This window comes from Oreochromis aureus, linkage group 11 (assembly GCF_013358895.1).
Source record: "Oreochromis aureus strain Israel breed Guangdong linkage group 11, ZZ_aureus, whole genome shotgun sequence".
Taxonomy (NCBI): Eukaryota; Metazoa; Chordata; class Actinopteri; order Cichliformes; family Cichlidae; genus Oreochromis; species Oreochromis aureus.
The window spans coordinates 4,428,825-4,445,651 of NC_052952.1; the positions used below are offsets into that span (position 1 = coordinate 4,428,825).

At 44.9% G+C, this 16,827-nt stretch overlaps 1 protein-coding gene across 4 annotated transcripts in view; it reads right to left on the bottom strand.

Annotated features, from left to right (window-relative positions):
• The window catches only part of gask1a (golgi associated kinase 1A), an 88,917-nt gene that overhangs the window by 43,485 nt on the left and 28,605 nt on the right, over positions 1-16,827 (bottom strand). Inside the window, exons 2-4 of one of the 4 annotated variants that reach the window (XM_039619797.1) lie at positions 13,853-14,944; positions 11,544-11,981; positions 10,369-10,636 (exon numbers count right to left, since the gene is read on the bottom strand). In XM_039619797.1, the coding sequence (XP_039475731.1) occupies positions 10,565-10,636; positions 11,544-11,981; positions 13,853-14,944 (1,602 nt within the window). In that variant the 3' untranslated portion in view covers positions 10,369-10,564. Of the gene's footprint in view, positions 1-10,368; positions 10,637-11,543; positions 11,982-13,852; positions 14,945-16,827 lie in introns of those variants that run through there. The other 3 variants (XM_031729494.2, XM_039619796.1, XM_039619795.1) reach the window with 3 other exon arrangements.

The following is a 16,827-nucleotide window of genomic DNA, read 5'->3' on the forward strand; positions in this document are numbered from 1 at the left end:
TACCTGAAGCTATAAGTGTTATAGACGCTAGTATGACTGACATCTGTAACATTCATGATGAGATCAGAAAAATACAAAGTCCTGATATTGAAATGCATGAAGATGTGATGTGTGCATGGCTATCAGTGAAACTGCCAGAGCAAAGGCTCGGTGCCTTTTAGAAGAAGATGGTGATCCAAATAGTATACCCTGGCCTGATTCAGAGTCCGTGTTTGACAGCAGTTCATCCAGTGCTTCTTCAAGGATCACATATAAGTCAAGGTCTATCTCTGGGATGTCAAAGCAATCATCTCTGGTCACATTACAACAAAGACAAGAAGCTGCAGCTGAAGTAGCAGCTACAGAAGAAGTCATTAAAATAATGAAAACACAGCATCAGTGTGAGGAGGAAATCAGAGAACTTGAAGTTGAGGATGCAAGGAAAAGAGCTCAATTTCTAACTGAGAGCACCTCAATAAAGACAAGGTTAGATGAAAAGAGAAAAGAAGTGGAACTATTGAAAGAATTGCAAAAGCGTAATGCAGCACAAGCAAGACTGAAGGTGTATGCTGAAAGTGTGAACAGTGAGGATGAAAACAAACCTCCTGTTCATTCCCAAGTAAGACAAGATAGTTCCTTCCCGCAACCAGGCTTTCCAAATGTGAACTCGAAACCATTCATCCCCTCTCAAGTTCGAGATCCACAACAAACTGCACCTCTCCAAGCCTCTGTTCCTCAAACAGCAATTCGTAGTGCAAATGAAACGCCCTCCACTGATCTTGTAAGGATGCTTGCTGAAGCTATCACTGCCAACAGAATCCCAATCCCAGAGCCTCCAGTCTTCACAGGTGATCCGCTGCAGTATAACGACTGGAAGTTGTCTTTTCAAGCATTAGTTGACCGCAAGAATCTGCCAATTCAAGAAAAGCTCTTCTTCCTGAGAAAGTATGTTGGAGGTCCAGCAAAGAAGGCTATTGAAGGACATTTTCTGGTTGGAACAGACACCGCTTATCATGCTGCCTGGGAGATACTCAACGACAGGTTTGGAGATCCCTTTGTGATAGGCAAATCATATCGTGACAAGATTCAGTCATGGCCAAAAATTAACAACAAAGACACTAAAGATCTACGTGAGTTTGCAGATTTTCTAAGCAGTGTTGAGTCAGCCATACCTTATGTTCAAGGTTTACAAGTTTTGCATGACTGCGTGGAAAATCAGAGGATAGCTGCAAAGCTGCCTGATTGGCTAAGTGCACGATGGAACAGAACGGTGACAGAGTTTCAAGATGAACACAAAAATGTTCCCAGATTTTAGTCATTTTGTCAAATTCCTGAATAAAGAAGCAAGAATTGCATGTAATCCTATCACTTCTCTGCCTGCAATAAAGCCAAGTGAACAAGACAAGCATGCATTCAAAGACAAGCCCAAAAGAAACTACATGCTGAATGCTAAGGCACTTAGTACAAGCTCTAGTGAAAGGACAAATGTCACATGTCTCTTTTGTAAGAAACCTGGTCACACGCTTCCAGAAATGTCGCAAGATAATGGACAAGTCAGTTGAAGAGAGAGTAAAGTTTGTGCAGTCTGAAAACTGCTTTGGTTGCCTCAAGACTGGTCACAACTCTAAGAACTGTACTTCCAGAAGTGTGTGTGACAAATGCCAAAAGCCTCACCCAATTTGTCTACATCAAGACAGAGAGAAAGAGACAAGGAACAAAGAAAGAATAGCCAACAACAATCAAAGACTAACCAGGAAACAGAGGTTTCTGAAGTACAAGAGCAAGTATCTAACCAAGTTGCATCCAACAGAGTTGTGCAACAAAAGTCAAAAGGTTGTACTTCCTCAGTTATCCCAGTTTATGTATCAACTGTGGATGAACCAGAGAATGAAAAGTTAGTGTATGCTTTGCTCGATACTCAAAGTGACACCACTTTCATCTTGAAAGACACAGCTCAGTCGCTCAACGCCATGTCAGAGCCAGTTAAACTCAAGATTTCCACTATAACGTCCAAAACAAAAATTGTTTCAAGCAGCAAGTTAAAGGACCTACAAGTAAGAGGCATTTGCTCTGAAACGAGAATCAAACTACCAGCAAGCTATACCAGAGACTACATTCCTGCTAACAGATCACATATTCCCACAAACAAAACAGCAGAGAACTGGTCACATTTGAAACATTTATCAAAGGAGATGGCTCCCAAGCTTGACTGTGAAGTTGGACTACTGATCGGATATAACTGTCCTCAAGCATTGCTCCTCTAGCGGTGGTCAGTGGTGATAGAGACCAGCCATTTGCACAAAAATCTCTGCTTGGCTGGAGCATCATTGGCTACAGCGACTCTGAAGGTGATTGTGAAGATGAAATAGGAGTAAGCCATCGTGTTATTGTTAGACAAGTCTTGCCAGCTGTAGAACCCGCTCACAAGCTCAAAACAGAAGTTCACTTTGTAAGCAGAAACAAAGTCAAAGAAATACTTACTCCAGCCGAGATACTTAATGTGCTAGAGATGGACTTTGTTGAAAAGAGTGTTGAAGAAGACTCAATGTCACAAGAAGATCTATTGTTTCTAGCCAAGGTAAAAGAAGGCATAAGACAAAAGCAAGATGGCCACTTTGAAATGCCACTACCCTTCAGACAAGAAAGACCTGACTTGCCAAACAACAAACTTTGTGCAGAACACAGACTGAAGTGTCTAGAAAGGCGTCTCAGAAAAGACGAATGCTACTACAAGGACTACGTGGCTTTCATGCAAGACATCATAAAGAGAGGTGACGCAGAGAAAGTGCCAGAGGCTGAGCTAAATAATCAACCAGCATGGTACATTCCTCACCATGGTGTCTACCATCCGCAGAAGCCAAATAAGATCCGCGTCGTCTTTGATTGCTCTGCAAAGTTCCAGAATACATCGCTCAACGAGCATCTCCTGTCAGGACCTGACCTCACAAATACTCTTGTTGGAGTTCTGTGTCGTTTCAGGAAAGGGCATGTAGCTGTCATGTGTGACGTGGAGCGCATGTTCCACCAGTTTCATGTTGCCCCAAAAGATCAAGATTACCTCCGATTCCTATGGTGGGAGGATGGTAACATGGAAAAGTCCACATCAGTGTTTCGCATGAGAGTCCACTTGTTTGGTGCAGCATCTTCACCAGGATGTGCGAACTTTGGATTCAAGCATGTCGCTGCGCAAGGTGAAAATAAGTTCAGTGAAGCCACGGTGAAGTTCATGTAACGCAACTTCTACGTGGACGACGGTTTGGTGAGTGTGGATTCAGTGCAAGAAGCTATTCAACTTGTAAAGGAAGCTAGAGAACTGTGTGCCACGGGTAAGCTGCACCTGCACAAGTTCATTAGCAACAGCAAGGAAGTGATTGCTGCGATCCCAAAGGAAGAATGTGTAGCAGGAGCAACTGATCTGGATCTGGCACTAGGAGAGCCAAAGATAGAAAGAGCCTTAGGGGTCCAATGGTGTGTAAGCTCAGACACCTTTCAATTCAGAGTGATTGTAAAGAATAACCCCTTCACTAGAAGAGGAGTGCTCTCGACAGTGGCCTCAATATTCGACCCACTTGGATTCGTTGCTCCGTTCATTTTAGTTGGTAAGAAACTCCTCCAAAGAATGTGTCAGGAAAAGCTGGACTGGGATGAGCCGCTTCCAGAAGATCTCAAGCCTCAATGGGAAGCTTGGCTCAGAGACCTCCAGAACCTGTCCTCTATAAAGATATCACGTTGTTATGTCCCATCAACATTCGAACAAGTGAAGCAGTATGAGTTACACAGCTTTTCTGATGTCAGTGTAACCGGTTATGGTGTGTGCTCATACTTGAGAACAGTGACCAAATTTGGAGAAGTACAGTGCACTCTTGTGATGGGTAAAGCAAGAGTCGCTCCTACTAAAGTGACAACCATCCAAGATTGGAGCTTTCTGCGGCTGTAGTAGCTACGAGAACAGCTGACTTTCTAAAGAGAGAATTGGAGATCCAAAATATTCAGGAGTACTACTGGACTGATTCCAAGGTTGTCCTTGGTTATATTAACAACGACGCAAGGCGCTTTCATGTATTCGTTGCTAACAGAATACAGAGAATCAGATCAAGTACAGAACCAAGTCAATGGCGATACGTTGCCTCTGAACAAAATCCTGCAGATCACGCGTCACGTGGAGTCATGGCAAAAGAACTAGTACAGTCCAACTGGTTCACAGGACCAAGTTTTTTATGGCAAAAGGAACTACCAAAAGAAGATGCTAAAGTGGAAGAGATCAGTATCAAGATCCAGAACTCAAAGTCACAACAGTATTCGTGAAAGTTAAGGCAAAAGAAGAGAAATCCATTTTGGAACGACTGGAAAAATTCTCAGATTGGACAAGAGTTGTGAAAGCAATAGCAAGATTAAGACGACGTGTAAAGTATGCAAAGAACTCAAAAGGAATGTCCAATGAAAGTACTACGTTGGAAGAAAGGAAAGAAGCCGAGGACTTCATCATACGGACAGTTCAAGCAGAAGCATTTGGAAAGGAAATTAAGATCATAAAAGATAAGGAGGAAGTCAAACCATCTCACTCAAAGCTACATCAGTTAAGTCCATTCCTTGATCAACACAATATCTTGAGGGTGGGAGGAAGACTTACAAAAGCGTCGATCCATCCCAACATCAAACACCCATCCATTTTGCCAAAGAAACATCATGTGTCGCACCTGCTCATTAAACATTTTCATGAGAAGACGCATCATCAAGGCCGAGGGATGACAGTAAATGAGATACGGTCCAATGGCATATGGGTAATTGGTTGCAGTACTGAAGTATCGTCATTTATATACAAATGTGTCAAATGTAGAAAGTACAGGAAAGGCAATCAAGAACAAAGGATGGGCGACCTGCCACCAGAAAGACTGGAAGCTACCCCTCCATTTACATACAGCGGTATGGACTGCTTCGGACCATTCTGTGTAAAAGAAGGGAGGAAAGACTTGAAGAGATATGGTCTCTTGTTCACATGTATGTGCTCGAGAGCTATACATATAGAAGTTCTAGATGATCTCAGTGCAGACTGTTTTCTCAACGCACTCCGTTGTTTCATAGCAATACGTGGCAATGTAGGTCACCTGCATTGTGATCAAGGCACCAATTTTATCGGTGCAAGAAACGAGCTTCTAACACAAGCAACTCAAGAGAAAGTCAAACAGCTGGGAATAACTTTCGTTTTCAACCCACCTGCTTCTAGCCACATGGGAGGAGTCTGGGAGAGGCAGATTCGGACAATAAGAAATGTTCTGAAATCCATTCTTGACCAGTCAGCTTTAAGATTAGACACTTCATCATTGAGAACGTTCATGTATGAAGCTATGGCAATAGTGAACAGTCGACCACTAACTGTAGAGTCTATCAACGACCCTGTAGGACTGGAGCCGTTGACACCCAACCATATTTTGATGATGAAATCAGCAGTGATCTCACCACCACCTGGAGAATTCGCTAAAGAAGACCTCTACCTCCAGAAAAGATGGAAACGAGTACAGTATTTGGCGAATGTATTTTGGACTAGGTGGAGAAAGGAATATCTGTTAAACCTGCAACAGAGAAGCAAATGGAATAAAAACAGAAGAAATGCAAAATAAATGACATTGTGTTATTACAAGAAGACTGTCTTCCAAGAAATCAATGGAAACTCGCCAAAGTCGTGGGAAGTCACTCCAGGAGCTGACGGCAGAGTCAGAAAGGTTAAGCTTCTCATCGGTGACTCTACTAGAGACAATAAGGGAAGCACACAACTAAGAACGATTTTAGAGACCCATACATAAGACTATACTTTTACTTGAAGCAGAGTAAGGACTAAACATAATGTTTATTGGTTAACCTTCACTAAGTTCATTGTTGGGTCACATTCCTTTAGGATCACACATGCTGTTGCGATAGTGTGATGGTGGGAGTGTAACAGTTGGTGAAATGTTAGTATTTGACCACTAGGCGGAGCTCTTGTAATGATAATGTAAATTAACGCATTTTATTTTGTATGTTTTATTTTTGTGTTGAGCATGTTAACATTTTTCTTTTTGCATACCGGATTGGTGTAAAGTTAATTTGATACATGGAAAATAACCGGTTAATTTTGTAAGTATTAGGTAAGGGCAGAGGTCACTTCCTGTTTTGAGTAGTAAGGTCAGAGAAGCTGCTTATGGTGACGGTCTAGCCGTGTGAATGTTAAAGAAGAAATAAGTCCTAAGTTCCAGTTACACCGGTTTGTCTACTTGCAGGCCAAAGTGGTAGGTTTGTTTATATTTTGTGAATTTTATACTGCAATATGTTTTAATGCTGAAATATAATTTTCTTACATTTTCTTGTACATTTGTATTCACCAGTTCTACGGTGTACCTGTGTGCGTTAAAGAAGCACAGTAAACATCAGTAAAGAAGAACTCTCGTGTCTCTCATGTATGTGTACAAGCCGGCATATGTACATTAAACATTTATTATAAAAGCTCATTAAATCCAATTGTCGCTCAGCATTAACCAGGTGTTTCAGATTAAAGTTACCCATGAACATGACATTATGTTATTCTGCTACATCACCACTTCAGCTTTATACTTTACAAGTGATCTGTGGCTTGTGTCAGGTAGTGGTCAGCTGACCACGGGGTCGGGTTTAAAAGAGAGACACCACCCACCTGTTCTCCGCTCAGACATCGTTCTCTTCATGTCAGGAGCTCCGAATCCCTACCGACGTCAGTCTCCACCTGCTTCAGTGACTGTGAGTGTTATCTCTCATAACTCATTTCCTCATCCCGGCTCCATTCGCTCTTCTCCTGTAACGTCGGTTCCGAAGCTGCGTTTCGTGCACCGATTGTTACTATTGTAACTGCATGCCTGTCCCAACCCATCGCTAGCCTTCGCCACGTTTGGGTCTAGCCAGCACGCCACACGGGCACGCCGAATTACTGCGTTTAATTCGCGCGTTTCCCCCGATCGTGACAGGATGTCTGAGCCAATCATAGACCCAGCGGAATTCGAACGGCTGAAAGCTGAAGTCTTATATCTCCGCGGTGTGGTAGATCGGATGAGCACAAAAGTGGAATCTCTCACCGAAACTGTCATTCAACTTTCCGCTTCCGTCACCGCGCTGCAACGTCAGCCAACGCCGGTGAACGCGGAACCCCGGATCGGACTACCCGATAAGTGGAACGGAGTTGATGGCCGGCCTGACGGCTTGCTCGCCACTCTAGACATGCTGTTTGAATGTCAGCCCACTAAATACGCCGCCGCTAAGCTAAATTGGGGAGATGCTTCTCTACGCTCCTTTTTTATGGAGGGGCTGGCTGATTACATCCGAGATGAGATGACTGGTCGTGAGGCTCCCAAAACTCTGGATGAGGCCGTGAACCTCGCCCTGAAGATCGACCAACGAGTGATGTCGCGGCCTCGCCACACCCCTCGGGCCTTTAAATCCTTCCAGCCTCAGAGAGCCACGTCTTCGCAGTCTCCTCCCCCCTCTGAGGGAGCAGCTGCGAGCCCACGCAGTGCGTCCAGCGAGGAGCCTATGCAGCTGGGTAGACTGTCTAAGGAAGAGAAAGAAAGACGCTGGCGTGAGGGTCTCTGTGCCTACTGCGGATCAGCTCGACACCGTCGTCCCCAGTGCCCGCTACGCCCGGGAAACGACGACGCCAGGTAGACTGCGGGGGAGTCCCACCTGGCCCATCGCACTCCTTTGACCCCTCTCGTTTTCTGTTACCAGTAACCTTTCACCTGAAACACCAACAGTTCTCATCGGAAGCTCTCCTGGATACCGGAGCAGCTGACAACTTCATCGACCAAAAACTAGCCTCTCGACTTCGCATTCCTTTAACCCCTGTTGATCGCTTTCTCCCGGTGACCTCAGTAGACGGGCGCCCCCTCCAACCCTACCCGATCCAGTTCCAGACCTGGCCGGTTCACATGTCCATCGGGGATCATCAGGAGGAGATCCGGTTTCTAGTAGTCTCGGCCACTTCCTCTCCTCTCATCCTAGGATACCCCTGGTTCCGTCACCATGACCCCCACATCTCCTGGTCTTCCTGCCAGATCCTGGATTGGGGTCCCCAGTGTTCACACGGCTGCCTTCTCTCTCGGACCGAAATAAACTCCAAGTCAGAAGAGGCCTCTCCCCTGTATAGACTATCGGGGCCTGAATAAAGTCACTGTCAAGAACCGCCATCCTCTTCCCCTGCTGTCGACCGCACTCGACTCCCTCTCCCAGGCCTGCATCTTCACCAAACTGGACCTACGCAGCGCTTACAATTTGGTGCGCATCAGGGAGGGGGACGAATGGAAGACATCACCCCTAACGGGCACTGGGAGTACCTTCGGTCTCTGCAACAGCCCTGCTGTCTTCCAACATCTGATCAATGATGTCTTGCGTGATATGCTAGGCCGGTGGGTGTTTGCTTATCTAGATGGCATCTTGATCTACTCCCGCACCGAAGTGGACCATATTCGTCATGTGTGGGCCGTGCTGAACAGGCTGCTCGAGTACCAGCTGTTCTGCAAACTGGAGAAGTGTGCTTTCCATCAGCGGTCCACCACTTTCCTCGGCTTCACCATCTCCTCCGACGGCCTGACCATGGACCCACAGAAGGTCCATGCCATGACCCAGTGGCCTCAGCCCTCCAGCCTTAAGCAACTGCAGAGCTTCCTGGGCTTTGCCAATTTCTATCGGCGCTTTATTCAAAATTTCAGCACCATTGTCGCCCCGCTGACATCCCTCACCAAACCAGCTAACCTGCCAAAACCCTTCCACCTCTCCCCGGACGCAACACAGGAATTTCAGGACCTTATCCACCAGTTCACTACGGCCCCCGTCCTACTCCACCCTGATCCTGCCAGAGCTTTTGTGGTGGAGGTGGATGCCTCTGACGTTGGCGCCGGCGCCGTCCTTTCTCAACATGGCCCAGATGGAAAACTTCACCCATGCTGCTATTTCTGAAGGAAGTTTTCTCCCACCCAGCAACGGTACGGTGTCGGGGACCGGGAACTCCTGGCCATCAAGTGGGCCTTGGAAGAAGGCCCACTTGATGGCGGCATTGGCTTCTGGGGGCGAAAGACCCTTTTCTGATCTGGACCGATCATCAGAATCTGATCCATATCCGGACCGCCAAGCAGCTCAACCCAAGGCAGGCTCGTTGGGCCCTGTTCTTTGAGTCTTACAATTTCCACCTCGCCTACGGTCCAGGTTCCAAGAACGCTAAGGCAGACACCCTCTCCAGACAGTTTGCCCCAGACGGCCTCACATCGGACCCTGGACCCATTCTACCTGCTCATCGGTTTGCTGCCCCCCTTCGGTGGCCCCTGGAGGACTCCATCCGGGACGCCCTGGTCACCGAACCAACTCCTCCTGACACCCCTGCAGGGAGGCTCTATGTCCCCTCCTGGTGCCATCAGGAGGCCTTGCTCCCACTCCTCTCCACTCTCTGGTCACCCGGGGCCCAACAGGACCCTCCAACTCCTCCGTCGTGCCTTCTGGTGGCCCTCCATGACTCGGGACGTCCGCGAATTTGCTTCCGCCTGTGACACCTGTGCTAGGGCTAAGTCCTCAACTCAGCCTTCAGCTGGCGACCTTCACCCTCTCCCTGTGCCCAGACGTCCCTGGTCCCATGTCGGCCTTGACTTTGTTACCGGCCTCCCGTCCACGGACGGTCTCGACACCATCCTCACCTTTGTGGACCGGTTTTCGAAGGCGGTGCACCTGGTCGCACTGGCTGGCCTCCCTTCTGCTAGGCGGACGGCCGAGCTCTTCTTGGAACATGTCGTTCGGCTTCATGGGTTCCCCAAGGACATCGTCTCCGACAGGGGGCCCCAGTTCACTGCCAGGTTCTGGAAAGCCTTTTGCCGTCTGATTGGAGCCTCTCCCAGCCTCTCGTCCGGCTACCACCCTCAGACCAACGGGCAGGTCGAACGGACCAATCAACAGCTGGGGCGCTTTTTGAGGTGCTTCGTCTCCGCCCAACCGTCGCTTTGGCCTTGTTACCTGCTGTGGGCTGAGGTGTCTCATAACCTCCACGTCTCTTCGGCCACCGGTCTCTCGCCCTTTGAAGTCTGTCATGGTTTCCACCCTCCTATCTTCGACCATCAGGAGGTGGAGGCTGAAGTACCTGCTGCTGAACGGATGGTCCGCCGCTGTCGTCTGGCCTGGATCAAGGCTCGGGCTGCCATCTCCCGTTCCAACGCTCTGTACGCCAAGCAACATCGTCGCCGCCACCGTCCAGGATCGTGACAGCTTGTAATCCTCTTAGGAAAAATGTTTAGGTGACTTTTTTCTGGGTGGGATCAAACAGCTTTGCGTAAGTTACAAGGTGTGACCAGATAGCTTCTTACACATAACGCTGCATCTTTAATTACCCCCTAACTGTAACAGTTTGGCCAGCGTGGGTTTTTGTGTCTGAGAGCAGACATTCATCATTCTCACTCTGTATGTGTCTTTTCTTCCCATTCCACGAGCCAATGAAAGCGCATGCTTATACAACTATGTGCTTTGTGTAACTTGTGAAGCAAATGTCAGAGTAATAACAAAAAACAGGTCTTTTTATTGCTTTTATCCAGCAAAGCAGAAATCGATGTCAGAACCATGACTGGGAGAGCTTTAAAAAGAGGAGGAAACCCAGGCTGCACATGACTGACTGACTTGGAACCTGGTTGAAACAAATGTTGGCTATTTCAATGTTGTACAAGCAATAAAACATTTCATGCTAGATTAATGTATGAATATTAGCCGGATTTAATGTTTCGATGTTAAGGCCGATCAAAAAGCCCATGTTTGTCCACATACACGATGCAGAGCGTAGTCTTATAGCAAGATGTTCCAACTTTTAAAACTAAGTTAGAGCTGAAAGGCATCACCTAGCTTCCTCTATACAATGTAAAATGGCTCATGTCTGATCTCATAAAATAACATTTGACTTGTGCATGCAAGTAATTTAAAACTTGGATTCAACTGTATTTAAGCCTGAAATGCATGCCTAAATAAAGCAGCTGATGAACAGCATGTCAGCCTGACACTGGCAACCTTCGAGAGAGCGGAGAATCCAAAGCAGACATTGACACTGGAACGTTTTGCTTGTTTAAAAAAATAGAACTTTTAACAAAACTGATGAACAGAAAAGTCAAGATCTGAGTGTCTGTGATGAACTCTTTTAACTTATTGTGTAGTTAGCAATTTAGATAGCTAGCATGCAATGAAATTTAGGTAGTATCAGTGTTAACTAGCTTGGGACGTTGTAACACTACAACCCACAAGGTGAGGGTCACATGACCTGAAAAAAAAAAAGTTTTTTAGCTAGCTGTTTTTTTTCTGCGTTTCCGGGTAGGTTGACGCTTTTAAAAAATGTGCCTTTCACTCATTGTCATTATTATTACTATTATTATTATTACTATTATTATCAGTAGTAGTAGCAAACGCCATTCATTGTCCTGTGTCTTCTGGATAACTTTTATTAATGCATGTCATCTAAAGAAATTGTCCTGCTGAACTGTATATACACAGTTTAATATTACTACAGTAGGAAACCACAGGAAAATTGACAAAATCACTTCTCTTACCTGCAGCAGGAAGTCAAAAAGAGCTAGCCTTCCCCACTCTGAGTGCTGCACTCCCACGCAGGGGGCTGACCTCAGGTCTGTTTCACTCCCACAGCGAGCTTTTAGCAGTTTCTGGTAGTGAACCCAGCTGAGCTGTACTGAGTTCTGGTCATTGTCTTCATCAGAAAGGTGGTGAATATCTGGGTCCCACCACACTGCAGGTCTGGGGGTACCATTAATGTACCTGTTGGGCAGCACGTGGCTATGAAAGGTCCTCAGAACTGCGGGGAGACTTCTGTTGAGTCCCAGCACTCTGTCCAGGTGGAAGGCGAACACTTCAATCCAGTCATCAGTGCGCTTAACCAGGGAGCAGCAGCCCTGCTGGCAGCGCTCACCGTGGGTAGTTGAACGTCCACATCCTTCTCCGTGCTGATGTGAGTCTCTCATCACGGATGGCTTCTGTGGTGGATTAATACAGTTAGATAATGCCGTTCACTTTAAGACCGTGCACCCATTATGATCCTATAGCCATGTATATTTAATTGTAAGGACTTTATTTATGACAAAGTGAATATTTATTCAACTAGCAAATTATGACTTTTTATCAAGTAATTAAAGGATGGGACCTTTTAACATCTTTCATATATAAATGTGCCAAAGGTGGAGCTAGAGTAGACAAATGATCATTGTTGAATTCTTTCAAATGTAATATATTTTTCTCTCCTTTTCCATAAACAGCAGGAATCCATTATCAGACTCAAAAAACCTGCTTGACTTGTGAGCACAACCATCAGCTCTTACTTGTGTCACACTGTCACTGCATGACAATCCAGCTTAATGGCTGAAACTGCTGTTACTCTAGATTTTTGGTTTTGGCCACAAATCCCATGAAAAAACTGACAAAACTGAAAAGTCAGTAACACGACTGGGTATAAAACAAGCAACCCTGAGACAGGCAGTTTCCCCCAAGTAAAGATGGGCAGTAGTTCACCAAAACAGCTTCAGAGTAATATAAATTTAAACATAAATTTGTGAAGGCTTTATTAACACGCAGACTTGAATATAACTGCTTAATATGGTGGACAATTTATGGTGTTTACACTTGTTTGTGAAGCTCTGTGAAATATTCTCTATTGTTTTGTGATAATGTTATTATGTTTGATTGCTCAGCGTGTCTCCTCTCTTAAATCCTCTACAAGCTCAGACTGTGGTCTGACACATATTTCAGTATTCTGTTTGCATGTTTTCTCTGTCACGTTATGCTTCTGTTTCTTTTCTGTTGTGAAGGCAGCGTCCTGCTGACCTTTCAGTTTTATTTATAATTTCCGCTTTGTAAGGTTGAGGCAGTCACACAAAATACTAAACTAACAACTAGTAATCAACTGAATTAAAATATGAAATAAGTATTTATAAAACCACTTTCACCACACAAACAATAAATTCATGTCTTTATCATCATTTTTTGCATAAATGAGCAAAATACTTTTTGTATCACTTACATGGACTTTCTAAATGATAGCACAAACCATTAACAACTCCTAAATAACTTGTAGTACTTACTGTAATACTTTACAGTTAATCCATCATTTATAAAGTATAACAATGCTGGCATTATTTCCATTATATATGAGCTTATTAATTCAAAATAAACCATGTTTATAAAGTACAAAATAAGAAGGAATGCTCTACAAATAAGTATTTACTAACTGATTATTAATGCTTCATAGTGCGTAACTATATTACAAACATTTTATGCAGTAATAGGATTATAAAGTCTTACCAATTCATCCACATTTGGTGCAATAATGAGTTTTTCCAGTGAGATGACTGCGACTGTGAGACTGAGTCAAAATATACCATAGTGTGTGTGTTCAGAGAATGAAGTGCAGCAGCAGGAGTGCTGTTTTAAATAGTTCTAGAGAATAATAGATGCTCTTTGGTACAGAATAACATGCCTCACACAGTATTACACATGCACAGTGCTAAGATGCATTCACTGTTGGTTTTTGCAGAATTGAGCATCTGATCCTGTCACCCATGCATGCAGTCACCATTGACCCTGTGTGTCTCAGGAAGTGTGACAAGGATGGCACAATATTCAAGGCCAACACAATACAGGCTGACAATCTCAAGCAGTATTCAGCTTACATCGCCAAATTACATCTTTGGGTTGTTATGGTCATATCAGAGCAGCACTCTTTCACCTGCTTTCACCTCATCTGTGTCAGTCTGTGAGGCGTCTGCATTACGTGATTGAAAAAGTAGAAAACAGCTTTTTTAACATTGAGAAGTGTTTTCAACTTAAAATTACAGTCAGCAATACAGCATACCTGTTGGTCTGCTGGAGCATCCAGTGCCACTTGGAGCACCTGTCCGTGTCCCGGCATCCTGGTCTTGCTAACCACCTCGCCCTTAGCAAGGAACTCCATCTTCTGGATGTCTTCCCTGCTGAACCAGGGAAGGCGGTGCGAGTCGGCCCTGATCCTCCTGCGGTCGCTGTCTGGGAAGTCCTGCTCTGTGAAGCTTTGACACCAGTCGATGTCATCTTTCATCACAGTGACCTCTGGTTTGGCCAGTGATCCCGGGATCTTTTTCGCATCCAAGGGATCCTCAGAGAGATTACGGTGTTTTATGAAATATCCAGGGAGTTTTTTAACAGCCTGCACATTGTCTGATTTCAGATTCTGTTTTGTTGGTTGTTTGTGTTTTTTTAAACCCAGGTGTTGTTGTGCTATCTTTGCACTCGTATGGCTGCCATGTAACTGTTTGTCTGCATTCCAGTTTGTGTGTCTAAACCTCAATTTGGCTGCCTGTCTATCTGCAGCTCCTGTCTCACTTTCTATGGGATCTGCTGAAGCACTCTTTTCAAGATAAATGTATGTTTGTGTAGCTTGTTTTGCCACAGCACTGTGGTTGCTTGGTTTAATTCTGTGCTTTGGCAGTGTGTTGTTGTCTATAAACTCTGGATGGAGACGGTGATGACTGGCTGGCTGGTTGGCGCCTGCCAGCTCTTTTCTCTTGGAGGCAATGCCTTTGCTTTTGTGTTTATTTCTTTGTATGTCAGCGTGACGTCTCTCTTTGATGCTGTTTTTGTCATTGCCAGCAGCATCCCCGAAAGGTTTAAGTGGCACAGAATGTTTAGATGTCTCTCTTCTACTGCTGCTTCTCAAGCTCCTGCTGTACATGTGAGTGAGTGGCTGCTGGATGCCAGCAGCTGGAAGGGGCTCCACAATCCTGTTCCTGGATCTGAACTCCCCCGTAGAACTCAGGGCCCGGGACGACCTCCAGGCGATGTCAGCGGGTGGTGAAGGGAGCGGCAGAGTGACTGTCATCACAAAGATCATGAGGAAGAGAAGGAAAAGAGGGGTAAGAAGTAGGATCCATGTGTGACCACACCAGAGTTTGGACCACACTCGCCAGGCCTGTGGTTAAAAAAACAAAACAAAACAAAAAAACAGATTAAAAGAAACAGAAGTTAGAGGGAGACTGAGAGACCAATGATTATAATGGAAAGGGAACATACAAATCAAAGATAGCATCTGCAATAAACAGACTGGAGTGCTCAGTGCTCCTGCGGGGTTACCAAAAGCTCTTTCTCCTGGCATGTGGAAAACAAACTCTACAAGGGAAAGCTGAAAAACAAACTGATGTTGGCACACAGCTCGGGTCGGTTGCATGAGATCAGAATAGTGACCTCTGAGTCATCAGTTTACGTGAGAGGAATAATCTAGAATTTTGTAGCACAGAGCGATCAGCACTGAAGCGTCCTGTCCACACTGCACAAACATGAATCTGTGAAGAGCAGAATATAAAGAATATAAAGCTTGTGTCAGGCGGCTGCATTTTTCCAGTAGCTTACAATTGTATTGGACCTATCCAGCTGAGACCAATACAGCTGTGACATGCCCATTGCCTGTGCCCAGCAAAGATGGAAAAGCCATATTTCTCACAATGTGCTCTCACTGCTCCAGTACGACTTGTGGTGTTCTCGCTGAAGGCTCTGTCAAAGTGATTTTGTCGCAGAGGCGCTAGCCCTTTATTTACTGTAGACTGCATTCATTCCATTTGCTTTTAAACAGCAAAACTATAACGCCATGACGCTGACATTCAAATAATAGAACTGGAATTGGCCCTTCCAATGATTTATCGTCCGATTTTTCAAGGGGTTGTGTTGCAAGAACTCTCTGTAGCAGCATTTGTTTTATTTGACAGATTTGAGCTGAAACTCCAAATAAAATTGTTTGAGAACAGGATGGTAGCTCCTCTGCGGACAGGGTGGGCTACCAGTGGAAATATTAAGAAATATTAAGTATCAGTGGACACATACAGCACTTTTTCCAACAGCAAAACTTCCTGCAACTGCTGGATGAACCACACAGCTCCATCTGAATGCCACGCTTTCCCCCCACCTGTAAGTAAAGCCATATGTGAATGGCTGCCAGGTTGACCCAGATAACTGCTCTGCCCCTGCCTACTCTCTCGCTCTCTCCCTCCCTTTGCATCACTTTCGTTTTTTCTGCATTCAGGTGAAGGAATGTTTCAGACCCTTGAGATCTCTTCCTCATCTCAAAGCCTCTTAACAACATGCCCAGATTCCTCCACCTGTGAAAGGATTCCATTATTCTTCTCCTGGACTGGACGGCTTGAATCAGGCTGCCTGTGCTGACAGAGCCTGTACAAACTACCCAACGGTGCCAGTGTGAGACTTGGAGTGTCAGACTTATATAGATATATTCATCTACCGCTCAAAGACGATTTTTAATGCTGTAGTTAACAGTGTTAAAGAGACTACAGTATTTTATAGTAGCCACACATTCAGTCTAGAATTGATCAAATGTGCTACATGGAGAAATTGAATGTCACTGAATCATTAGTGTGAGACTCTGCTGAATTACTTTAAATAAATGAGATCATTACTGAGCAGACTAGCAGCGTTTACTGACCTCTTAATGCCTTTTTATATTTCACGCTAATGGATTGGATTTCACAGCAAATCTGCAGCTTGCCTGCCTCAGACACTTTCGAGCAGGATGACTGGAAACTCACCTTAACCTTCCTTGTTAAGACGTTTAAATAGTTACTCCAAATCAATAATGCAGATAAACTCCTTAAAGCTATAATGTATTTTGTCATTAGCCACACATCATATAAATCCTTTATCCATCCATTTATTTTCTGAACTGTTTATCTAACCAATTAGATGCTACTGCTATTTGCAGTCCCACAAAGACTTATGTTCAATCTTTAACTGGTTGGTCAATTATTAGATAGCTTAAAAATATCAAAAACATTAAGAACTTCACAA